We start from the raw sequence: 26,238 nt of genomic DNA on the forward strand, positions 1-26,238 counted from the left end.
AAGCGCTTTTGAAAAAAACAAAAAAAATAGTATTATAGTGTTTGGTAAACTTTTATGTAAAATAGATGTGAAAAAAGTCGATTTTTCAAAGCTGAGTTTTGTAGCTTCTTGTTTTTGGCTTTTTTTCACCCAAAACTGTGAAAAAAAGCTGAAGCTGAATGTCTACCAAACACAAAAACAACTCCCAGCTTTTTTTTATACTAGCTTTTTTCAGAATCACCTCAGTACTAAACCAGACCTTATTCTTGTCACTCTTGTCCTTTCATTTGGGCTCGAACCTTAGGACTAAAAGTACGCTATCACCTCATATAGTAACAGAGCTGTGTAGAAAGAAAAATTAGCGTGTCACTAATGCATGTACCTCTTCATCTTAAAAAATTTAATAAGAGAATGATAAGATCTAATTCCCTCGAGAGCTTTTTTATATTTATTTTTTCTTTTATCAATTCTCTCAAGAGCTTGTTGAAATTGCTTTAAAATAAATGAAAGCGGTTTTAGAAAAAATGTTTTTGGGCTCCAAAAGTATTTAAAATTAGGGGTGGTTTGATATGGGATCCCAAACTGAAAATTTTTGGGATGAGGAATTGAACACTAATCCCGAACTGAAATTTCGATATTCTCAATTTTCGGAATATTTTCGGTATTTCTGTATTTCCAATTCAATTTTAACTGTATCTAAAAATTGATTAAGAAGATGATGGCACCATATTAGCTAAAGCCTGTTCAGTGACATACTCGAAGCATTTCTAACCTCATTATAGTCGTATCGGTCAAACAGAACTAAGGTTAACTCAAAGATTGCAACACTTGCAAAGGCAAAACAGTCCAAGACCACTTTCTTCCTTTGCTTCCTTTGTTTAAAACAAACTTGATAAATCCTTTACTCCCTTCGAACAACCCCAATATGTTCATAACATCATTACCAAAACTATCGAAGTATAAACACACAATTATTATTATTCTTTTTTTTTTTGAAACAAGGACAATAATTATCATACTTAACCAAAATAAATGTATATATATTTGGTTTGCTTTGGGATTCTCGAACCATTGAACATGTAATTCCGATTCTCATACCAAAAGGTTTGGAATTGGTTCGATATGGATCCCAAAAATTTTGGCCTTATCGGTTTGGAAATTTTTCGGTATGGGATAGGGATCCTTTTGGTTTGGTTTGGGATTTTCGGAAAAAATTTCCAGCCCTATTGAAAATGCATCTTGCAAGAAGCACCGATTACGTGCTTCTTGTATGAAATAATAAAGTGCCATTTCAAGTCCCATTTGCATTTTTACTTAGAATTTATTCAAAAAATAATTTTACAAAAAATACTTTCAACCATTATAAAAACATTTCCAAACAAGGCTTAATCCTCAATTTTCAACTTTTGGTACTACTTTTTCTTTATATTTACACATCTTCAAGCAACTTGTTTATTTCTCATCTTATTTATTTATTTTATTGAATTTATTTTCTTCTTGTTAAAATTTTGTATCTTATTTGGGCTCGACTATAAATCCCATCTAGTAAACACGCGGTCCACCTCTTCGACAACTCGCGGAAAAAAAGCTCGACTTTTCGTTACGCGCTTCGCAGACGCTTTCGTGCCTTAGCGGTTTAAATCTAAGAGGGCATTTAGGTAATTTAAAGTCCATCTTCCCCATCTCCCCTTTTCTCTCTTCGCACTTTCCCTCGCATCACCTTTCCTTCCTCGTTAAACCTTTCAAGCAACCAGATCCAAACCCCCCCTTCCCCGTTTCAAAAATCGTCAACCCATCCGACTCGACTCAGTCTCCCCGAGTCGGACCGCTCAACTCGGACCTAGTCAACATCTAGAGAGCGCGCAGCCGATTTGCATTGATATCTGCAAGCTCCAATTCCATTTGAGCCGGGCTCGCATGCCATGGCTAGGGTTTACGACAATTGGAAGCGGCTGGTGCGGGCCACGCTAAAGCGGGAGCAGCTCAGGAGCTCCGGCCAGGGCCATGAGAGGGTTCCTAGTGGAATCGCCGGCGCCGTCCCGCCGTCGCTCGGGAAGACCACCAATATCGATGCGATCTTACAAGCTGCCGACGCTATTCAAGCTGAGGACCCCAACGTCTCCAGAATTTGTAAGCCTCTTTCTCTTATTTTCTTGAACATTTTAAATTAATGCTGATTTTTTCAGTGCTCAATTCGATATTTGGTGCCGTTGTAATTGTTACTATTTCTGTATGTACGTATAATTTCGTTTATGATTTAGTTTTAAGCGAGCTAAGTTTAGCTAATCTTGGTATCGAACTTAGTATTTGCGTATAAGGATTGGAATTCAACAATATGCTGCTGGTTTTAGTAGCATTTGCTTTGATGTGAAGATGTTTCCAATGTGCTATCGAATCGAAGTGGTTTACAGACTATCTTTTGTTTCCGAGCTGGAATATATGGTCTGGTGGTGTTATGATCCTTGTATTTTGTTGGAGTATTTATGTAGTCACGAGAGTTGTATTGTTTGGATGTTAGTGTGTGAGCAGGCATATAGTATGGCGCAAAATCTGGATCCGAAAAGTGATGGCAGAGGCGTTCTTCAGTTTAAGACTGGATTGATGTCTGTAATCAAGGTATCACTTAAGCTATAATCGTGACTGGTAATTTTTTGAATGGCTGATACTAGTGTAAGTCTGCTGTATTTTCTTTTCATTTCTTACGGTTAAAATTCTAAGATATGAGTATTTGAAATTTTCTTTCAGCAAAAACTTGCAAAAAAAGATGGGGGTCAAATAGATCGGAATCGTGATATTGAGCACCTCTGGGATTTTTACCAGCGATACAAGCGACGACATAGAGTCGATGATATCCAGAAACAGGAACAAAGATGGCGTGAATCTGGAACTTTTAGTGCTGACTTTGGCGAGTATGGCCTCCGTTTTTTGCTTTAGTTGGATACGTTTTTTTTTTAACCGAAAAAATTGTTGGGTTTTCTGTCCAAATTTTTGCGTGTTTGTGTTCTACATTAATGAGCTGCAGCATTCTTACGGAGACTAGAATACGCATATTGAAACTCATGAATGTAAACCACTTTGGGCGTTATGTGCTGGAATGCATAACAGAACTAGGTTTCTGCTCCATGTGTCAAAGCTGTAATTTAATAAGTTCATAATTATTAATAAGGGGGAAAATGAGATTATTTTTTCTTTTCTTAACATATCAGTTCTTAAGGAAAATTCCTCCAAAATAGTTTATATTCTGTGAGTGGATATACTGCTGCGTTATGGCATGAAGTTTTGTTTGTTATTTTTCTTTTAAATCCAAAGAATTGGTTTTCTTTTCCACTTCTTCAAACATATTGAAAATGGATAGAGCTTTCCCTTCCTCCTTTATGGTATGATTTGTTTAAATATGTTGTTTGTTTATTCTTTTTTGTCTCGTATTGGAGCTCAGTTATTTAGAAATGAAAAAGACAATTGCTACCTTGAGAGCTTTAGTTGAGGTGATGGAGGCACTTAGCAAAGATGCCGATCCTAATGGAGTTGGAAGACTTATTACAGAGGAGGTATTTGTCATTTCATTTTCTTGTTCTTGCCTCTTAATTCCTTTGCATTTAGCAAATTTCACCTTATATTGACTTATTTGTGTTGGTTTGGGTGATCAACGATAATGATGAAAAAAAACAAGGCATTATTTACAAATTTCTGTTGCCAATTATTTTCGCCATTGTTGTTTTTGCTTCAATATATGTGATTTTTTTGATCTGCGGGTTTCCAGTTGCGAAAAGTTAAAAACACCGGTGCAACATTATCTGGGGAGCTTACAGCCTACAACATTGTCCCTCTAGAAGCACCATCATTGACCAATGCAATTGGAGTTTTCCCAGAAGTAAGTTTGACCTGAATTATCTATGTCTTGCCATCTGCCTTCATGCCCTTCAAGAGTTCCATTACATTCACCGTATTTTTTCTCTCATATCATTGAAGTTACCCCTGAAATGTTTGGTTGTCTCACCAGGTTAGAGGTGCAATATCTGCACTTAGGTATACTGAGGAATTCCCCAGACTTCCTGCTGATTTTGAGATATCTGGACAACGAGCTGCGGACATGTTTGATCTTCTGGAATGTGTGTTTGGTTTTCAGGTTTGGGTTTTCTTATATTTTCCCTAAGCTTAATTTTATTTGTGGTATGGTATCTTCCTAAAATATGCATATGTTTTCAATTACAATTGCTGTTCTTATGCATCCCCTATGTGATAACTATTCTAGTTAAATTTTTCAGAAAGACAATGTAAGGAACCAGAGAGAGAATGTTGTTCTAACAATTGCAAATGCACAATCTCGGCTTGGTATACCCGGTTTGGCTGATCCAGTGAGTGTTTCGGATGATCTAACTCATTATCCTTCTTGTTCTCATGTGGATGAACTTGTCATCAATTATTATACCTATTACATTCCTATTTGCTTATCTAAATTTTCATGTGAATTCATTTCTGCATTTAAGGCCTTACTAGCCGCCTCTATATGGCTTGTGAAGCAGATAGTTCCAAAAATTAAATTTGAAGCATCGTCAGTTTCTGAAGTATGTGATCCTATATCCTAGGTATTTTATATGCTTGTCTATATTTATAAAATTTAAGTTGTGATTTCAAGAAATTTTAAAATATAAGATTTGAAAGATATATTTACATGAGAAACTTATGTCACCTCATGTGGTTGATATTTGTTTTTGTTAAACGAAACAACCTGTTTGTAAGCGGGGCTAAGACTGTATACACCTGATCCTACCTAGACTAAGATCACCCAATGGCAGGAGCCTTGTATGCTACCCTGCTTTTTATTTGAGTCTATGGTTTCTTCTTTGCAACTTGGAGAGCTCAGGTTTGAAGTGGGAAAGAGCCTCACTATGATGGGGTAAGACTGTGTTCACCTGATCCTCTCTAGACTCTGCAATGGTAGGGTCTTGTGTGTTTTACTGTTTTGGACTTCCCTTTTTACTTGAGTTACTAATGCTCACATTCGTCTTATAAGATGTATGTCATTTTGAGATTCATTTTCCTTTAGAGGTGTAATAATTAAATTGCTTATAATTGCTTCTTGGCATGGTCATGTTTCGTTTTATGTTCTATGAGACCTATGGGCATGGAAATAGTCTTCTAGATGTGAAGTTTATTGATATATTTATGTCTTGGTGTGTACAGAAAATAGACGAGAAAGCAATAAATGAGGTATTTCTGAAAGTTCTGGATAATTATATAAAATGGTGCAGATACCTGCGGATACGCCTTGCATGGAATAGGTAGTCTCAACTCTAATGCTTTCTTTAATACTTAATTCTTATTTTAACAGCCCTTTAAAAATTTCTTATGTACACTGCTAAGTGCATATATATTCTTTCACAGTTTACAAGCAATTGATCGGGACAGGAAACTTTTTCTGGTTTCCTTGTACTTTCTGATATGGGGTGAAGCTGCAAATGTCCGCTTTCTTCCTGAATGTATTTGCTACATATTTCACCATGTAAGCCTCAAAGCATTGTGCAGTTTGCAGATCACTCTTCTCAGTTTATCTAGATAACCTTCACTTATTTGTTTATTTATTTTAAAAAATTGTTGGTTTTTTATTAATTTTTAATGTTTTAGTTGTGTTATGGAGATTGAGTTGTGCAAACTTTTAATCTTGGTTTCTATACTGTACGACTGTTTGATATCTGTGAACATAAATTTCTTCGCACTTCTCACATTCTTCGAATCTGTCTGCTACTTTAAAAAATAGAATTTTAATCTTTCTCTTTTGTGTATGAATTGTATTCAAGTTCAAGTGAAGTATATAGTGTTTGCACTTTTGAATTTTTTTGTTCATATTGTAAGTGCAAGATAACTGCATGGAAAATTTTAAATAAATATTTTGGATGCCATTTCTCCAGTATTGTAAATTGTTTGTGTTTGTTTGGTGATGCTAGGAGTCTTTGCATATAAAACATAGCATAAATTGTTTGATTGTTTATTTTATATATATTATTACAAATGACTGGTGACATCATCTTACTATTCTACAGATGGCTAAAGAGTTAGATGCCATATTAGATCATGGAGAAGCTAATCCCGCTGCCAGCTGCAGAACAGAGTCTGGATCTGTGTCCTTCCTTGATCAAATCATTTTGCCAATATATGAAACATTGGCTGCGGTCAGTGGACCTCTATTTCAGATTTGTTTGTTGTATTTTTTAAGTATCTCACTTTGTTTTGTTCTTGATTTTGGAATTGGATTTGTTGTTATCTCAATCATGGTATGTATGTTATTGGAAATTTATGTAAAGATTGTCGGATTTAAATACTCTAGAATTGCATTAATTAATTAATAATAATATGGTGAAGCAGGTTATACATCAAAACATTATAGCTCTAAAACCCTTTTCACTAATTATAAACTAAAACTACTTTTGCCAACTTTATCAGATGGCTTCTCAATAACTTTCAAAAGTTTGTGTATTATTTTTTATTTTCAATCAAGATCGCACTTCTTTCAATGGCATGCCAATAGCTTACTGAGTTTACTTTATTTGTTTGAATTAAGAGTGCAATGCTGCAGATAATTGTATTCTCCTTAGGAGAAAGTCTCATCAGATTCTTTTACTTAATAGCCTAAAGTTGACTAGTGTTGTAGATGATAAAAGTTCTGGCTTCTAAAAAAATCAACATAACCGATTTATCCAAAAAATTTAACGGAAAAGAGGTAGAAACAAGAATAGCAATTGTTACTTTAGGTTCTTGTAGAAGCCCTTTAGGTGACAATTCTCTTTGTGCGTTTCCATGGCCCTTTATTATCTAAAATTGCTGATAATGTTTTATGAATGTATGGAGTCTGTTTATGTGGTACATCTAGTTCTGAGATGTTGAAACTTCGCATGTGTGAATTAAATTGTTAGTTCTCTAGTATGTTGCATCTGATGGGGGATTGGGGTATTACATTTCTTTGCTGGTATGGAGATGGTAGTTTCATAGCTGGCTTTACTGATATGGTGGTTTCTTCCTGATGATGCTTCTTGAAAAGTTTCTAGGGTCATATTGTGCCTGATACATTCTCCATTTAGTCTTGCCAATAACTTCTGCTTTGTTTTATTTTTCGCATGCAGGAAGCTGCCAGAAACAATAATGGGAAAGCTGCACATTCAGCATGGAGGAATTATGATGACTTTAATGAATACTTTTGGTTTGTTTGTTTGCCGTTTCTATTTCAGATGAATGATATGATTCTTTCTTTTTGGCAATGTGACATTTCCTATTCAATCTGTAGGTCACCTGCTTGTTTTGGATTGAGCTGGCCTATGAGGAGGGATTCACCATTTTTGTTGAAACCTAAAAAGGGAAAAAGGGTTAGTTATATCTCTACCTTGTGGCCAAATTTATTCATGCTTTTGATGGGAAAAAGGGTTATATCTATAGTTTTCTGCTCCTTATTGGGGCTGCGGTGTTTGGGGTGGTCTGCTAGACCACCCTTTCGGTTTACCTTTTCTTTCTTCGAATAAAATTGTCTCCTTATAAAAAATAAGTTGATTCATGCTTTTGTATATTCGATCCTTCTGAAGGTATTAAACTTAAACTTGACACTACATATTTTCATTTGGCACCTTTCTGCTAAAAAATCTCAATGAGTAAGAGTTGTTTAAAACTCTGAAGGTGTCCATATTTACCCTCCTAATCTCATCATATACGGATGTTCCACATTCAGTTGTCTCAAACTTACAAGTTGTATATTATTTTTTTCAAATTTAACAACTAGAATTGTATATTATTTTTTTCAAATTTAACAACTAGAATTGTATAGCTGTATGTTCACTCTATTCTTATTTGCAACTGTTCTTTCTACCTTTCTTCTTCAATTATTTATTTTTAAGCATCACTGATTTGATTAAGCATGATGTAACTGGTTTGCGTAAGCATGATGAAATTATGGTACATGAATTTTTTCTGAAAGTCTTGGTCAGTTGGTCCAAAATTTTCAATTGATTGTTGACATGTCGAATCTCTTTGGTGATTAACATATGTATTTCAGATTGACTGGGTGGTAAATTCTGATCAATTACATATGTTGGTGAAGTAATAATTAAGGTGTTAACAATTTACTAGTATGTACAAAGATAATACTGGGGTGTAATTTTCTGTTTTAGTCTCACTTATTATTGCTTGTAAGTTGTATCATATAGGTGGAAAAACATCCTTTCGCTTAAACCATTTGTTTCCTCCTCCCTTTGATTATTGCTTTGGATTGGCAGACTGGAAAAAGCACTTTCGTTGAGCATCGGACCTTTTTTCACCTGTATCGAAGTTTCCATCGCCTGTGGATCTTTTTAGCTTTGATGTTCCAGGTTAAGTTTGCATTTCCACATGTGGTTTCTGAGATAGTTCGGCTTAAATGCCTACATTTTATTTATTTATATAATTTGTGTTTTCTACATTTTATTTATTTATATAATTTGCATTTCCACTTAATTGGATAAGGCCTTGTTGTTGTTGTTGTTGTATATAATTTGTATTTTCTATTGTGAAGGCTTTGGCAATTATAGCCTTTAATAAAGGACGCATCAATTTGGATACTATTAAGACAGTCCTTAGCATTGGGCCAACTTTTGCCATCATGAACTTCATAGAGAGTAAGTTTTATTTATTTATTTATTTTTGCGTATTCCAAATAATATGCAGATTGATCCTTGCAAATAAGTCTAAAAAACTTATTCCATTTTTGCTATTTTTTTTTTCCTGTTTTGTTCGTTGGCTGATGTCCTATATGTGTAGGTTTTTTGGATGTGGTGCTCATGTTTGGAGCTTACACCACAGCCAGAGGCATGGCTATCTCTAGACTTGTGATTAGATTTTTCTGGTTTGGCTTGAGCTCTGTTGCTGTGACATATATCTACCTGTGAGTCTTTTTTCCTTTAGACAGTTACCCAAACAACATTTTTACCTGATATCTGTTTAATACATTTACAATTTATAAATTTGCAGGAAAGTTCTGCAGGAAAGAAATGACAGAAACTCCGATTCATTTTACTTTCGGATATATATTCTTGTATTGGGTGTTTATGCAGCTTTGCGCATGGGCCTTGCGCTATTGCTTAAGTTTCCGGGATGTCATAAAATTTCTGAGATGTCTGATCAATCCTTCTTCCAATTTTTTAAGTGGATTTATCAGGCAGGTCCTATTTTTCTTGGTTTGAAATGATGACCAAATAATTTTAAATTGCTATGGCCAAAATGGTGATGACTTTATTTTTTGCTTTTATTTGCATTTTCAGGAGCGTTACTTTGTTGGACGTGGTCTTTATGAGAAGATGAGCGATTATTGCAGGTGTGAGGACAAATGGAACGTTGTATTTTTTACCATCTGTTCAGTTTTGAGCCTCGTTTCTTTTGTTGTCATGATTAACAATGTGATCCTGTTAATCAGAATCTGATGTAGTTGAGTTGAGCCGACGCTAATTATTTTGGGATACAGTCTCAAGTGACCCTTGAAACTTGGGAAAAAAAAGGGCTCATTCAATGAACACAAATTCTATTCAGAATCTGATGTAGTTGAGTTGAGCTGACACTAATTGTTTTGGAATAGTCTCAAGTGACTCTTGGAACTTGGAAAAAAAAAAAAAGGCTCATTCAATTAACACAAATTCTTTAGATAAAGGCTTAGTAGAGTATACTTTAATATTTTTTTGTTCTTGCCTTATCCTTTTTTTGTTCACATTACAAATAGACTAGTATGTGTTAAATGGAACTTGTTGATTATTTGTTATTCGATTGGACTTAGTATGATTGAGTTGTCCAGATTATTTTAGGTTTAGATATGCTTTTGCTTTTCAGATGATATATCAGATATTCTGGCATATTGATAGAATCTCTGTCGCTAGGCTACTCTTGTCATCACTCAAGGGAGACTAACCTCTTAACTTTTTATATGTAAGTTATGGTGTCATTCCCTGTCATGTTCTGAGAGTCTACTGATATATTTGTAGCAACCCTAAGCTATTTTGAGTTCGTTATTGTGTTCTTTTTCACTTTATCATTGTCTCTTGGTATTTGGAGTTCTCAAGTTTGTACAGATCTTTGTGATGAAGATTTCTGTCGGTACTCCGGCCAGTATAATTTGACAGCCTGGTTCAATTTAATTTTCTTGTTTGTCTATATCTGCCTGTCAAAACAAGTGTTGACCTCCATGCTGGTTGATTACCTTTTATTTCTTCAAGAGACCACATATGTAAAAGAGCCTTGTATGTTGTGTAAAAAAATTCTAATTTTTGCAGATATGTGCTCTTTTGGTTGGTGATTTTCATCTGCAAGTTCACCTTTACCTACTTTCTACAGGCAAGGCTACTCTTACTCATCCTTGAGTTTTACCGATCAATGATTATAATTTTTAGTTGATCAACAAGTCTAGTGTTTGGTTAAAGAATTATGTGAGAATTTAGTCAATACAAGCTGTAGGTTTGGTTGAATTGGAAATTGGTTTTTTTTTTTTATTTTTATTTTTTATTTTTTATAATTTTTTTTATAATTTTTATGGAGAGGGGGAATGGAATTGTAGTGGTGGGATAGAATTAAATTTTTAATCTCTCTTTGGGCATCTTGGTTCAAATATTTAAAGATATTCATTTCCAAGTGTAGTTCTCCTAGTTTGGGATGAGTTTGAGTTGAATGCAATATATGATTTTGCTTTATAGTGTAACATGAACTTTAGGACGTATTGTATTTGTCTTCTATTTTTTAATATATCGAGTCACTGTATCGTGTGAAGATAACAAGTTTACATGCCAATCATTTCATTTACTGAGTCTTCATTTATACTGCAGATTAAACCTCTTGTTGAACCCACAAAAATTATTGTCAATCTTCCATCTCTGCAATACGCATGGCATGATTTGATGTCAAAGAGTGAGTTTCTCAACATTATTTTACTCTGTGTTCTTGTTTATGCTCATTGCTTACTAATACTTAGTTGCTTGAATCAGCAGTCAATCCAAAGCATATTTTATGTTTTCTAGTAGAAAGGGACAAAAAACTCAGATATTGCTGTCTTTAGGCCCCATAAATTTAGTGAACTGCAATAATTGGTCTAACATTAAATGGGATAACATTATGTCGAGAAGCTACTTCTACATTCAGGATGACTACTTTATCAACATCCTCTGATTCACATTAAAATCATGTTGAACCGCCTTTCTCACTGTTCCTCTTTTTGCACATGGCCCACAAAGCACTGCATCTTCCCTACTGGTCTCCAACAATCGTCTCATGGAAGGTCCTTGTTATGTCTTGAAGCTCTTGGTATTTCAAGAGATTGCACTTTAAAACTTGACGTGTTAGTGCTCGGCATCTTTATATTTGTGTCATTCATGCAAATTTAAAAAAACGTAAGCAAACTGAATAAAGCTTTACTGGCTACATGGCTTTGGGAGAAAGGAATCAAATTCTTTCTGGCACAAGGTGATAAGGAGCAAGTACGAGATGGAGGCTAATGGGTGGGACGCAAACCCTTCGCTGCGTGGTTGAGTAGTTGTCCTTGGTTAGATATTTCATCTGGTCTTTCTTCTTTCCTAGAGCGTTGCAACTTTGAGGTGGGCATCGGGGGAGGGTGAGGTTTTGGGAGGATGGTTGGTTGGAGGGTGGACCATTGAAAGAGCAGTATACTAGATTATTTTGTTATCGAGAAAGCACGACCAGAGCATTTCAAGTTTTGTGGATTCTTCTCTTCAGCCATTGAATTGGAATTTCGATTTCAGAAGAAATTTGAATGAGCTGGAGTTAGCAGAGGTGGCTAGGTTATTAGAGGAGGAAGATGTTTGTTCAATTCAATCAAGAACGGATAATGAAGGTGGAAGCTAAACGGGTCAGGATCGTTCACTTGCAATTTCTATAGCTTCTCCTTGTGCAACAATGGAACTGTGCAACATTTTCCACCTTTCCAAAGGTCAAAGTTCTTGTGTGGTTAGTGGCTATTGGGAAGGTCAACACATGTGATCAAGTTCAAAAGCAAAGGCCTTTTATATGCATTTCTCCACTGTGGTGCCGTTTGTGTAAATCTGAGGAGAGTGTTAATCATGTTTTTCTCCATTGTTCTTACTCGATACAGCCGTGGTGGAAATTGTTCAAGGAAGTTAGAGCTAGTTGGGTGATTTCAAGGGGATGTTTCGAGCTTCTAAGCACCAAGTTTGAGCCTTTAGGAAAGGGGAAGAAAGCTAAAGCTTTGTGGGTCTGTTTGGTGTTGGCAGTTTTTTGGAACATTTGGTTGGAGCGTAATAGAAGAATTTTTGAAGATTATAAGGGAGTGGGGTAGAGATAGATACTGGGCAGCCCTCTGGGCATCAGTTTCAAATGAGTTCAGGGATTATACTCTTTCTCATATAGTGATGCATGTGTTAGCAGCCGTAAAATGGATATCAGTCAGTTTAGTTACTAGTGAAGTAGTCCTACTTGAAAGGTCTTAGCTAATTTTTCTAGTTGGCAGATTTCTTATCCAGTTGTTGTAATTTCTTCTAGTGGTTTAATAATATTCTACCGTTTCTTCTAGGGAAAAAAAAAAAAATATTTAAAAATGTACCGTTTGGGTGGATATCTTTGTACTAATTCTCTCTCTCTCTTCATTCTTTGCGAATTATCTGATTATATGTTTAAGGCTGTATTGTATCATGATACGTTTGTAGTGATATGGCGTCTCTTATATAAAACTGAATATCATGTTGATTCTCAATAGCAATTATGTCTTAAATCATTAAATTTGTGTAAATTTGTAAGCTTAAGTGTAACTTTTTTCATTTTATATGAACGTACTTTTTTCTTTTTTTGTAAAAAATTAATGATTCCATGGTTCTTGACGTTTCTTTAGTGGATTGATTTTTCTTAGAATAGAATGCTGCTACATGTTATTGATCTATACCTGTGTTTTTGCAGACAACCATAACGCATTGACTGTAGCTTGCCTATGGGCTCCTGTTGTGGGTGTGAGTATCTTCTTTCTTTAGCTTCAGAGTTCTTCTAAATGAGAGGATTAACTTTATTTCATGGAGATGTATTGTGTTAGACAATGTTGAGTTCGGTTAAGTATGACCTCGGGAATGTTTTAAAATAGCGTTAAGAATCTGTTGTGCTTCAAGTGAGGTCCTCACCTTCATGTTTTTCTCAGATCAAGGGCTTTCTCCCTTGTTACCTTTTGAATTGAAACAGCTTGTTGTGGCTTAGAATGTGCATGTTGCATCCACATAGGATGCTCTGTTCTAATGTATGTTCTACGGTCCAGATCTATCTAATGGATTTTTACATATGGTACACCCTCCTGTCAGCCATAATTGGTGGTGTGATCGGTGCAAGAGCTCGGTTGGGCGAGGTATTATCTACTCTGAATAGCTGCAATTTCTCTCTCTACCACATATGTGTAATTCCTGCTCTTTGTTTGTATTGTTCATTATTAAACATATTGTTACTTTGAGTTTATAGTTGTTATGGAAAACGGTTTGAAAATGTAGGATAACATACGTCATTCTATCATCTCATCTGGTCTCATGTTTTCTGTTTTCCTTACACTTGTTTCGTCATGGAATTCATCACAATTTCTTACAGGGTTAGTTGTTTGTTTGTGGCAGATACGTTCGATTGAAATGGTGCATAAACGCTTTGAGAGTTTTCCCGAAGCTTTTGACAAGAATCTTGTCTCACAAAATAAAAGGTGGTTATTTTTTAATTTTCGTATACTTCTGAATTTTTTGGTCTGAGGCGTACAGGTCTAGTGAAACGGCAACCTTAAAAACTAAACAGATTGCGTGGTATATTAATATGGCCTTGCTGATATTATGGTATAATAAGATGCTTGATTGCCTAGTATACTAATACGGTGGTGCTGTCCACACTCACACCTTTTTACTGCCCACCCACCCCCTGGTAGTTTCTGTCCTTTGATCCTCTTCAATTCTGCCCACCCACCCCCTGGTAGTTTCTGTCCTTTGATCCTCTTCAATTCATTTCGATCCGACGACCAAAACTTGACAGGTGTGCGTGGAAGGTAAAAAGGGGTGTGTGGATAGCACTACCCTACTAATATGTGACTTGATAGCCATTGATGAAACTGGATCTTGGTCAGTGTCATTTTCAAATGGTTTGTAATCAAAATTACGTTTTCCTTTGTCATTTTTTTGTTAATAACTCGCATCTCAATTCACCTTTTCAGGTTGCCGTTTAACACTCAGTCATCCCAGGTGATTTTCTTAAGTTGATTTCTTTCCCTTACTGAAGTTTTTGAGGAAGGCATCACATACCCTGCAGTTATTTTATTAGGTCATTCATATTTCATGTTAGCACAAAGCAATGCTGCAAGTTTTTGCTTTATGAAAGTAATCTAGGATGTCAAGAGTTATTTTGAGTTACATATTAGTTTTTAGGCTTCACTGTAAGTCTCTATTTGTGCAAGATAGTGGGACACAAGTTGAAAGCATCTATGCATGTTAATTGCTCACTCCATCGAATAGGATGTGCCAGCTGCATCTGGGACACTTCATTTTGTTCTTGGATTGTTGGATGGATCTAACATGACACTATCTAGCTTCCATCCTGTTAAAATCCATTTGCAGTGAAATTACTTGACTACTTCCGAAAATGTCTGTATCTTAAAATTCATTGTCCTCTTGTGATTTGCTTTATTTTTTGTGGTTATTTTGCAAGTTTGACTTTGCATTTTTCTCTGTTCTTGTTACTGCTACCACTTTTGTGTTTTCTTCCTGCTATGAAATTTTTGTCACTGAGGTTTGAGTTTGTTCATTCAGGATTCTCAAGATCCAAACAAGATGTATGCAGCCACCTTTTCCCCATTTTGGAATGAGATAATCAAAAGCTTGCGAGAGGAGGATTTTATTAGTAATAGGTAATATGATGAGGCTTGCTACTTGCCAATGAAAAGAAAAATCTCAATTGCTATGCTTCTACCACTCCAGTGTTTTTTTGTCCTATGGTTCGTATGCCTTGAACCTTCATTTTTTTTATCCTACAGGGAGATGGATTTGCTATGTATACCTAGCAACACAGGAAGTCTAAAATTAGTTCAATGGCCCTTGTTTCTTCTGAGTAGTAAGGTACGACCTTTTGATTTTATTTGGAAAATAGATTTAGCCAGTAGAAGTTAGTAGTATAAAACCTCTTTCTTTCTTTATTTATTTTTATATTTTACAGATTTTGCTGGCAATTGATTTGGCTTTGGACTGCAAAGATACACAGGCAGATCTTTGGAATAGAATCTGCAGGGATGAGTACATGGCATATGCAGTTCAGGAAGTCTACTACAGTATTGAAAAGATATTATATTCTCTGGTTGATGGTGAAGGGAAACTTTGGTATGAATTCTCTTATATTTACAATGTTATTCTTCTTTTTCAAATGTGTCAGATTGTTATATATCATGATTGTCATGTTGTTGTGTTGCTGTGCAACCTTCTTTATGGTAGGGTTGAAAGGATCTACCGGGAGATCAACAACAGTATTATGGAGGGTTCTCTTGTCATAACTTTAACCCTTAAGAAGCTTCCGCAAGTGTTACAGAAACTTACAGCTTTAACTGGGCTGCTGGTATATTCTTTGACCATTTGCATAAAGTTTCATGTTGTTTAAATTAATAGTTTAGAACTCTTATTCTAGTGCTTGTCATTGTAAATTTGTCGTCACTCGTTGTATACGGTTGGTTTATGTAAAGTCCTGGTTCCATTTGTTTTTCTCTTACACCTGGCTACTACAGAACATGTAGCTACAGTTTATATATGATTTAATTCTTTTTATGGTTTATACACAGCTTGTTGAATATTTTTAGGTTTATTATTAGATATCATGTCATTTTATCCTTGTAATATGGTTTTGTAATGTCTTATTGTTCACATGGATGGTTTATGTCAGATACGCAATGAAACTGATGTACTTGCAAAAGGTGCTGCTAAATCTGTATTTGATCTGTATGAGGTTGTTACTCATGATCTTTTGTCATCTGATTTGAGGTATGTGAATTGTTTCTCTTTAATTTTACACAGTATTTTTTTATTTTCTTGTGATGTTTATAATTATCTTTTCTTTTCTCTCCCTTCACACTCCAGGGAGCAGCTTGACACTTGGAGCCTTTTAGCAAAAGCAAGAAATGAAGGGCGCCTGTTTTCCAGGATAAAGTGGCCCAATGATCCAGAAACTGTAAGCATCATCGAATAGAAGACAAAAAGGGACAAATTCATGCCTTTTATATTATGTCTTCAAAATTTCAGGGGTTTTAATTATGTATAAATTTTTGGGTATGTTGCCGCAGAAAGAGCTGGTTAAGCGGTTACACCTTCTTGTCACCGTAAAGGATTCTGCAGCAAATATTCCAAAAAATCTTGAAGCAAGGAGAAGATTAGAGTTTTTTACAAATTCATTGTTTATGGACATGCCTTCAGCAAAGCCAGTTAGTGAAATGGTTCCTTTCTGGTAAACGATTTTCTTCATGTGAGCTGAAATTTCATTACCTGTCAGTTTTATTTATTTTATTTTGAAATTCTGTTGTTTGTTTGAGAACAGTGTCTTCACCCCGTACTACAGTGAGACGGTACTTTATAGTTCCTCCGAACTGCGAGTTGAAAATGAGGATGGAATATCAATTCTTTTTTATCTTCAGAAAATTTTTCCAGGTATGTTATCATGCATTTATGTTTATATTCACAAGAACATAATCGTTATCCACATTAATATTCTGGCTTTATGTCATGTGATTGAGTTAGGTACAAGTGCAGATAATATATTAGATATAGTAAGCTTATACATATGCGGCCCAGTTTTGTACGACCTGTATATGAGCTGATAGGAGCCAAATTCTAGAATTCTTGTGCTTGGATTAATTAAATCTAAACAGATTGCGAGCATGAACACTGCTTCTTCTACAAGGGCATTTTATCTTGGGTGGCCTAGTTATTATCCAGCTGAAGATGGACATGACTTTGACCTTTAGTCACTTGACAACCTCTAAATGAATTAAACCTTGAACAAATATGTGACTGCTTGTTTCAGCTTAACTTGCTTCTTTGAGATGGATCCCTGTTCTCCATGACTGTAGTTTATGCCTGCCTCATTGATTTATTAGTTGGTTTCTCTGTTTATTTTACATTAAATGGCTAGGAATTTGTCTTTCATTTTAGATGAATGGGACAACTTTTTGGAACGGATTGGTCGGGGTGAGTCTACTGGGGATGCTGAGCTGCAAGAAAATTCAAGTGATTCTTTGGAGCTTCGGTTTTGGGTATCTTATCGCGGGCAGACGTTAGCCAGGACAGGTTAGTTTCACTTGCTATCATAGCTGGCATTTGTTTCAAAAACTTAACGTCTCTGGTAGTTCATTTACATTTATAATCATATTTCAGTTAGGTCGGTTTACTATTTGACTTGTACCTAATGATTTAATGTTCTTGAATTGCAGTGCGTGGTATGATGTATTATAGAAGGGCTTTAATGCTACAGAGTTTTCTGGAAAGAAGATCACCTGGAGGTATTTGCTTGTGGGAATTTGAATTGCTTTCAAGTTTCTTTGGGCGAGCTTTTGAACTATGTGTGTAACTTAAACGTTTCTTCCTGCACTGTTAGTGGATGATTATCCTCAAAATGATGTCTTCACAAGTCAAGGCTACGAGTTGTCACGTGAATCACGAGCACAAGCAGATTTGAAATTTACTTACGTGGTGTCATGCCAAATTTATGGGCAACAAAAGCAGAGGAAGGCACCAGAGGCTGCTGATATATCCCTTTTGTTGCAGAGGTATGATCTTTTAATGTACATCACTCAACTTTTGAATTATGTTGACCCTTTCATATGCGATTGTAAACAATGAGATTCTTTATTTTCTTATTAGTAATTCTGCGTTTAAGACAAGGCCCTTTTATTCCTTAATGTGGACGGTAGACTAGTACCACCTGTAATGGTAAGTTAGGTCTGTGTCAAGTATATAAACCTTCCTATTGTGTTCATATCTTGTTCAAAATACCCTCACCTAGATGATCGAGTGTGATTGTAAAGCATTGCTTCTTGTTGAGATGAGCTTAAATTGCACAGTTAATGATACCTCCTAGCCATCCGTAGCCTAGGTTATATGCTTGCTGTTCTGTTCCAATCATATATCAGATTTCTGCATACAGTTTCTTCAACTCTTTTGAGGATGCCAAGTTATATATTTACAGTAAGATAACCTTAGTTTTCCTGATCCTAACTTTTTTTGAAACTGGATGGTGGTGTAGGTATTTTATTTTTACTTTTATGATACTATTTTCAATTCATATTTGGTTACTAGGAATGAGGCCCTTCGGGTTGCATATATACATGTGGAGGAGAGTGGTGCAATTGAAGGAAAGACCACAAAGGAATTTTATTCAAAGCTTGTAAAAGCCGATATAAATGGAAAGGATCAGGTACTCAGAAGTTTTGTTTCCTGTCTTTTTCTTCCATCAAGTTTAAGGTCTTCTGTAGTAGACTCTAGAATAAATTTTCTTTTGTATCATTTTGACCTTTTTGTTATCCTATATGACTAATGACATATTGAAGCATCCCATCTGAAAACTCAAATTATTTGGTTGAGAGTGTCGACAGTTATAAGTTGACTATATTAGGTGAATGGTACAGTCTGGGAATAATGCTTAATATCGTCACTGTAACTTCTATGCACTGTTAATTCATCTCTTAAGTGTACCTATTGATCTCATTATGAGCTTGTGTGTTTTTCTTGTCTAATATGAATTTACAGGAAATATACTCCATTAAACTACCTGGTGATCCAAAGCTGGGTGAAGGGAAGCCTGAAAATCAAAACCATGCCATAATCTTCACTCGTGGGGAAGCTGTTCAGACTATTGACATGAACCAGGTGACTAGTCTATCATCGGGTGTTTGTTTGTGCCTGAGTGCATTTCTGCTTGGTTTGTTATCTTCATTTTTTTTTCAAACTCTCATTGGCTCCCTATATGGCTGTTTAACTTAATGGATTGTTACTTTATTTGTAAATATTGAATTTATGCACCCTAAAAATGCCATCTCTTTCTCTCTCTCTCTCTCTCTCTCTCTCTCTCTCTCTCTCTCTCTCTCTCTCTTTAATTTTTTTTTTTTTTTTTTAATCACATGTATTTTGACACAAGGCTAATTTTACATGAGATTTGGAACTTTGCCACAATTGAGGATGATATAACAGCTGATTTATATTTGCTCTTATTCTGTTCTTTAGGACAACTACCTTGAAGAGGCAATGAAAATGAGAAATCTTCTTGAGGAATTTCGCAGAAATCATGGTCTTCGACATCCAACTATTCTTGGTGTGAGAGAGCATGTATTTACTGGAAGGTTTGGCCAGCTTTTTTTTTTTTTTTTTTTTTTTTTTTTTTCCAGATTTTATTTGTTTGTCAACCTTTTATTATGGCTAGCATAACTGATTACATGCGTGTTATAATTATCCATGCAGTGTTTCATCTTTAGCATGGTTCATGTCCAATCAAGAGACTAGCTTTGTGACTTTAGCCCAACGAATTTTAGCATATCCTCTCAAGTGAGTATTCTGTAACTTGACCCTGCTTGTGCCTAACATTTTGAATATATGGTTAGAAATGTTGTGTTTGTCTTCCCCTAATTACTATTTTCTGGCATGCGTTTGAGTTTTGTTTTCTCTAATTGTAGAGTTCGCATGCACTATGGACACCCAGATGTGTTTGACCGAATTTTCCACACTACCCGAGGTGGGATTAGTAAATCGTCACGTGTTATCAATATAAGTGAAGATATTTTTGGAGGTAAGCATATAAGATGCTGGTGATTTGTTTCTTATATCCCCCCGGCCCCCCGCGCCTCTCCACTTTTCCTAAATGGCTTTGAAATCAGAATATCTGTCTTTCTGTATCAAAACATGTTATTCAGGAAAAGAATATTTGATTAGACTAAATTAGCAAACATAGTAAAACGGAGGAGTTAAATTGGCCAAAATGAGTACAACACGGATCATTTTGACATTTAAGCATAAATTAAGACAGCAAGTGAGGAATTCCTTAATTTTTCATGGTTGTACATAAAAGACAATAATCTAAATTTGGGTGTTATTTTTCTAACATAGACGGTGGAAAAAAGTTTTCCCTTGTAAGTTTTTCCAAGTTTATTTCTTTTTTTACTATATTTATACTGTGAAGTGTAAAGACTGTCTGCATTTTAATGCAGCTTAGTTGATAACCTTAATAATTTGACGGTTCACTGAAGAAAGTAGTTCCAATGAATTTTTAATTTTAATTTTAATTTTTGTTGGAGTTCCAAATTTTGAGTTTTAATCTTTTTCTTTTGGATACTTCTATATATCTTTTGGGTTTATAACTTAGTATGCTTCCTCTTGTGTCTTATCAACTTATTTAAAACAAACTCTGCAGGGTTCAACTCCACACTGAGGCAGGGTAACATTACACATCACGAATACATTCAGGTTCCATACTTAAGCAAATGTTGTTGTCCATTTAAGTGAAGAATACCTTTCTGGTGTCTTGATAGTGTGCTTCTTTGTGTAGGTTGGAAAAGGAAGGGACGTTGGGTTAAACCAGATTGCATTGTTTGAAGGGAAAGTAGCAGGTGGAAATGGGGAGCAAGTCCTCAGTAGAGATGTGTACAGGATTGGGCAACTTTTTGATTTTTTCAGAATGTTCTCTTTCTTTTACACCACCGTTGGTTTCTACGTGTGTACAATGGTATTTTGCTTTGGACTCCTGCATAGTCCTATTTTGTTATTTTTGTTCTTCATATTTGTTTCATGATAAAAATTGGTTCGTAATGCAGATGACTGTCCTTGTAGTATACATATTCTTATACGGAAGGGCCTATCTGGTAAGTGGTAACTTAATCCATAATGGAGAAAATATAATTTTGCAAGTGGACGGGCAAATTTAGGTGAACCATCTCAGTTTTTATAAATGCAATGTAAAGGATACCTTTTTGTTTAATATTATAGGCGTTCTCCGGACTTGATCGTGCCATTGCGAGGCAAGCAAAATTGTCGGGTAACGTAGCATTGGATGCTGTTCTCAATACACAATTTTTGGTCCAGATTGGAATTTTTACCGCAGTTCCAATGATTATGGGTTTTATACTTGAGTTGGGATTGCTGAAGGTTAGTCTATTTAATTCTCATCAGTGTATGTCCATATATAATATCCCTATCTGATGACTGATGGTGATGCAGAATAATATCTAGGACATTTTAAGTTTTTTCCCTATATGATTTAGTTTGCTGTTTGTAACAAGATTAAGATTACTTTCTTATTTCTAGTAGATTTAGGATATAAAGGGATTCCATAAGAGAACGCGAATTAGGGTTCAAGATGCAAGAAATAGAAGTTTAGAATTAGAACACAGAAGAAATAGACAGACAAGGAGTGATCTAGAACAGGAGGAGATTTGGGTTTAGAAGGAGGCAAGAGATAAGCAAGGGGAGATAATTTCATTTATCAAACAAGTCTGCCAGTATTGAATTACGGACCACCTATTTATAATAACCTAATCCTACAACAAACAAGAAAGAATCTTAAATCTTTATATGGAAATATCTTGCGTTTAAAATTCTACGAGGCATTAGGATGAACAATTTTTTCAATGCTCTAGAGAATGTTAAAATAAGACTGGAAAAGAAACTTTGTTTTCTTTATATGCCAATGAAGCATTGTTTTCTTAATATGGAAATATGCGGTTAAAATTCTAGTGTTTCAGCTTTTGCAATTAAAAACCTTTTGTGTTACAGGCGGTTTTCAGTTTTATCACAATGCAGCTTCAGTTATGTTCTGTGTTCTTCACGTTCTCATTGGGAACTAAAACTCACTATTTTGGGCGCACCATTCTCCATGGAGGCGCAAAAGTATGAATTTGGTTTATCCTTTTCTTAAAAGTTCTGTTTTTGTCTATCCTTGTCTTTTTGCATGGAATTAATGGATTATATTTGTATTTTCATTTCACCAAAAGTACCGAGCAACTGGTAGAGGCTTTGTTGTCAAGCACATAAAGTTTGCTGAGAATTACAGGCTCTACTCAAGGAGTCATTTTGTCAAAGCGTGAGTGATATTTTCCAGTTATATTATTTCATTTCCGTTTTGTACAATTTTTGGATGAGGGGTTGTTCTTATATTCGTGCAGTTCTTTAAACTTTTTTTTTTCTTTTGTCAAGCTCTTATAAATCATGTCTTAATTTTTCAGGTTTGAAGTGGCTCTACTTCTCATAGTTTACGTTGCATATGGTTACGTAGATGGTGGTGCTGTTTCTTACATTTTGCTAACTCTCAGCAGTTGGTTCCTTGTCATCTCCTGGTTGTTTGCTCCCTATATCTTTAATCCGTCTGGTTTTGAGTGGCAAAAGTATGTTTATTTTTGGTTGACTTTCTATTTGTATGATACATATATGTGCAGCTGTTATTCTTTTGTAACATCTGAGATGTTCTCTTACTAATTAAACAGGACAGTGGAGGATTTTGATGATTGGACCGGTTGGCTTCTTTACAGAGGTGGGGTAGGAGTTAAGGGAGAGCATAGTTGGGAATCCTGGTGGGATGAGGAACAGGTTTGTAACTGTAATAATAGTAGAATTTCAACAAAAGTGGTGTTTCTGTCTTTCGAAATTTTTTAATTGGTTTATTAATATTAAAATATCTGTTGTTACCTGTTATCGTGTACATAAGTTTTCATGTTGCGGTTATCTGTATAGGTTGAATTAAAGTCCTATTATTTTGGACTCAGGCTTTTGTATGTTAATTCTTTAATCTAGCTTTGTTTAGGATTGTGGGTCGCTTGGCTGTAGATCTGTGTTGGTATTCTTGAGGTTATCTCTGTTGTAAACACATTGTCATGTTTTTTTTATCTACAAATCTCAAGGAAACCGCACCCGGCTGTGGAGCTAAATTTTGTGTGGCTTTTTGTTTCTATTTCTTTTTGCCTTTAGACTGGTGTCAAGGGGAGGGGCACTAGCATAGAGCTAGCCATATTTCGACATTAAGTATTTCTTCACTGATGAGTAGCAAGAATATCTGTTTTGCAGCATTGCCTCTGCCTTAAATCTTCTTTCGGTTTTCTAATCTAGGAATATTGTTTTTCAATTTTCTAACCTAGGAATATTTTTTTCAGCCATAATTAATGTTTATCATTGTTTGTTTGTTTTAATGATGCATGTGATTGTTATATATATATATATATATTTTTTTTTTTTTTTGGTGAAGAATGGTCATCTCATTTGTTTTTGTTGTGTTCAGGATTGTTTTTTTCATTTTTGCCCTTGTTTTATTTATTTCATGTGTTTAAGTTGATTTTATGCTTATGCAGATGCATATTCAAACGCTGAGAGGTCGTATATTGGAAACAATTTTGAGCTTGAGATTCTTCATGTTTCAATATGGCGTTGTCTACAAACTCCAGATCACTGCAAAGGACACATCACTTGCGGTACACTTCATACTCTCTCTTTTATATATTTTTCAACTTTCAAACGAATCATATATGAGTGCAAAGTCAACCAAAGTATTTCCTCGTACCGTGCATCTTGCCAACCGAATCTTGCCTCTAGGAAATCCTAGGGGAAATTTGCGTTCATTAGGTTGTGGACTTGCGCTTAGATCATTTTTTGTTAAATTGTGGGACGATTATTGCTGTGGGTTGTACTTTCCTTGTATATATGCCTTGCACTCCCACAATTTGAAAAGATAAATAAAAAGAGGAAAAGAAGTATAGGAGAATTCTGTCTGGTAGATTGTGTGTGCTCTGCAGATGGGTGTTATTATCATGGCACAGAAGCTACTTCTTGTGAATTTGAGTATGTTGTGATTTCATGTAGAATTCTGTTGTGATTTCGTAATAACGAGATTAGTATAGAATTTTGTTGCGGTTTCATTTTGATTTGTCCTTGAGAAAGATGATTACGACTCTGCTAGTTCGAACTGATACTACAGTGCATAGTTGAACGTGTGCATACAGCTTTAGCATATGATGTTTAGTTTGCCCTTTTGTGATTTTGTATTGGACATGTTCTTTTGATTGTTAGCGTTGTTCGCTCTTTATTTTGACAGTTCTCTCTTTTGGTTTTGATCCAGATTTACGGATTCTCTTGGGTTGTGTTGGTGACCATTGTCCTGATTTTCAAGGTTTGTGCCAAGAAAGTTATCATCGCCCCTTTTGAGTATGCTCGATAAATTTTAATTAAATTCTTACTCTACGTGACTGAATTTATTTTGCATTCCAGGTTTTCAGTTACAGTCCCAAAAAGTCGGCCAACTTCCAGCTAGTGATGAGATTTGCACAGGGTGTGGCGTCCTTAGGACTTGTTGCGGTTATTGCTCTTCTTGTAATATTTACTGAACTCTCAATAACTGACCTGTTCGCAAGCCTGCTCGCAATCATTCCTACCGGATGGGCAATATTATGCGTAAGTTATACTTTACATCATTGCACGTGTTAATCTATAAACACGATCATTTTGCAAAGTTATTTAAGCTGTTTCAATTGTGCGTAAAACAGCTAGCGGTCACTTGGAAGAGGATCGTGAGGAGTCTAGGTTTATGGGACTCGGTGAGGGAGTTTGCCAGGATGTATGATGCTGGTATGGGGATGTTCATTTTCGCTCCTATAGCGTTCTTGTCCTGGTTCCCCTTCATCTCCACCTTCCAGTCTCGACTTCTCTTTAACCAAGCATTTAGCCGTGGGTTGGAAATATCACTCATCCTCGCCGGAAACAAAGCCAACGTTGACGTCTAATCTGACTCTCTCCTGAAAAGTTTTGGCTGCCGCAAGTGTTTGACATCGCTTGTATGATATTGTACTTTTTGTGTGCGTGGGGCAAGGGTAGAACGGTTGTTTCTGTAGATAGATGGTTGTAAAAAATTGTAGCTGTGATTGAGAATTGTTATACTGAATTCGTTGACGGGTGAGGGCGACGGTTTAGGTTTATATCTCTGCTTATTGAATTGCTGCCCCATTTTGGTAAAATGACAAGATAGCCCTTGCGACGTTTTTGTGCCAATTCCCCATTGTTTCGTTAATTCCCAATATAATTAAGGGATTGCCATTCAGTATAATCCTTGGTCATAACTTTTTTAGAGGAATTTGTCAATTATTTTTTTTCTGAATTTTAATTTTAGCCGATTGTTGCTGGTTTCAAAAGGATAATTGGCTCAAATTAAAATTCAGCAGGAAATTGACCAATTATTGGCCATTTCTTACAAGTTCGGTAAGGTAGGGGTGAAATTGGCAAATAAATAACTCCACTTTATTTTACTTGGGGAGGGAAGACTCAAACTCGGGACCTCGAGGGAAAAGATTGTTACTTGGGGAGGTACGACTCGAATTTGGGACCTCGAGGGGAAAGAATATACGCTCCTCAATACTTTGTTTCATCCGTTGAGACTTACGTAGTAAGACCTTCAATTTTTATGGCGCTGAAATGAGCGGCAGGAACCATCAACTCGATTAGAACTACAAATTATAAAATCATGCAAATTTCCGGAAATCGGAGAATGCAACTATTCATCCAAACATCCAAAATACTATGATGAATAAGAAAAATAATGTCACACAAGTTTGAGATGTGATCCTTCCAGTCCTAAGACCGCATGACAAAACTACTTTGTATCAAATTCATCTGGAATTTGAAGCTCCAATGAATCCATGAGACTTGCAAGAAAACACATCATTCACCGCTATCGGTAGTGGGATTCAAACAGAAGCAAAGTTCAAATATATACGATCCATAGAACCAAACACGACCTAAAGGATACAGCACAAAGAACATACATTCAAGAAAAATCTATGGCCACAAACCAAAGCTACTAGCCTTATAACAGTTATAAGGCGGTGTATATATGAAGAATGAAAGCCACACGTATCACAGTTCAATATCACTAAATTGACAACGAACGATACAAATCAGTCAATGATCAGTACGAGAACTTCACAATTTCAAACCACGACACTCAGTACATTTAGTTCAGCAAACAGAAATTCCAAAACAAGTTCTCAATCATAATGTGGAAGAACAAATGCACCTAAAAAAACTCCGAAACGAATTCGAAGGGGCTATACTAGGATGCAAATTCAGCTCTTCTCATATAAATCACAACAAGCCAAGCAGACAATCACCCTGTTAAACCCATACGTAATCCTCAAATCTCCCTAGAAATACAACAAACTAAAACAAATCACCAATACGAGAAGAAAAGGCCAAACAAGCAATACTCCAGAAAATGTAATCCAAATGCGAT

The 26,238-nt window shown here is 35.6% G+C and overlaps 1 protein-coding gene across 2 annotated transcripts; it reads left to right on the plus strand.

Annotated features, from left to right (window-relative positions):
• The first annotated feature begins 1,646 nt into the window (after window positions 1-1,646).
• On the plus strand, window positions 1,647-24,987 carry LOC103926736 (callose synthase 10-like). 2 transcript variants are annotated; one of them, XM_048589072.1, is made up of 51 exons: window positions 1,647-2,109; window positions 2,498-2,595; window positions 2,725-2,888; window positions 3,416-3,527; window positions 3,740-3,850; window positions 3,980-4,105; window positions 4,245-4,334; window positions 5,164-5,261; window positions 5,365-5,482; window positions 6,021-6,149; window positions 7,098-7,174; window positions 7,259-7,337; window positions 8,238-8,330; window positions 8,513-8,615; window positions 8,758-8,881; window positions 8,968-9,154; window positions 9,258-9,304; window positions 10,251-10,317; window positions 10,803-10,884; window positions 12,901-12,950; window positions 13,247-13,333; window positions 13,590-13,672; window positions 14,171-14,198; window positions 14,763-14,860; window positions 14,987-15,068; window positions 15,166-15,326; window positions 15,438-15,558; window positions 15,880-15,977; window positions 16,074-16,164; window positions 16,277-16,437; window positions 16,528-16,637; window positions 17,142-17,276; window positions 17,420-17,488; window positions 17,584-17,755; window positions 18,285-18,402; window positions 18,735-18,854; window positions 19,209-19,324; window positions 19,443-19,526; window positions 19,655-19,767; window positions 20,389-20,441; window positions 20,524-20,700; window positions 20,789-20,836; window positions 20,961-21,119; window positions 21,747-21,860; window positions 21,965-22,053; window positions 22,196-22,354; window positions 22,454-22,556; window positions 23,312-23,431; window positions 24,076-24,126; window positions 24,225-24,407; window positions 24,500-24,987. In XM_048589072.1, exons 1-51 carry the CDS (start codon window positions 1,902-1,904, stop codon window positions 24,734-24,736), a joined length of 5,703 nt encoding a protein of 1,900 aa, XP_048445029.1. In that variant the 5' UTR covers window positions 1,647-1,901; the 3' UTR covers window positions 24,737-24,987. The 2 variants fall into 2 exon arrangements, with proteins under 2 accessions (XP_048445029.1, XP_009333831.1); XM_009335556.3 differs by having other exon boundaries at window positions 1,648-2,109; window positions 9,258-9,310; window positions 10,257-10,317.
• The last annotated feature ends 1,251 nt before the right edge of the window (window positions 24,988-26,238 follow it).

This window comes from the organism of the source record quoted next, unplaced genomic scaffold (assembly GCF_019419815.1).
Source record: "Pyrus x bretschneideri cultivar Hongxiangsu unplaced genomic scaffold, Pyrus_bretschneideri_v1 Contig3, whole genome shotgun sequence".
NCBI classification, from domain to species: Eukaryota; Viridiplantae; Streptophyta; class Magnoliopsida; order Rosales; family Rosaceae; genus Pyrus; species Pyrus x bretschneideri.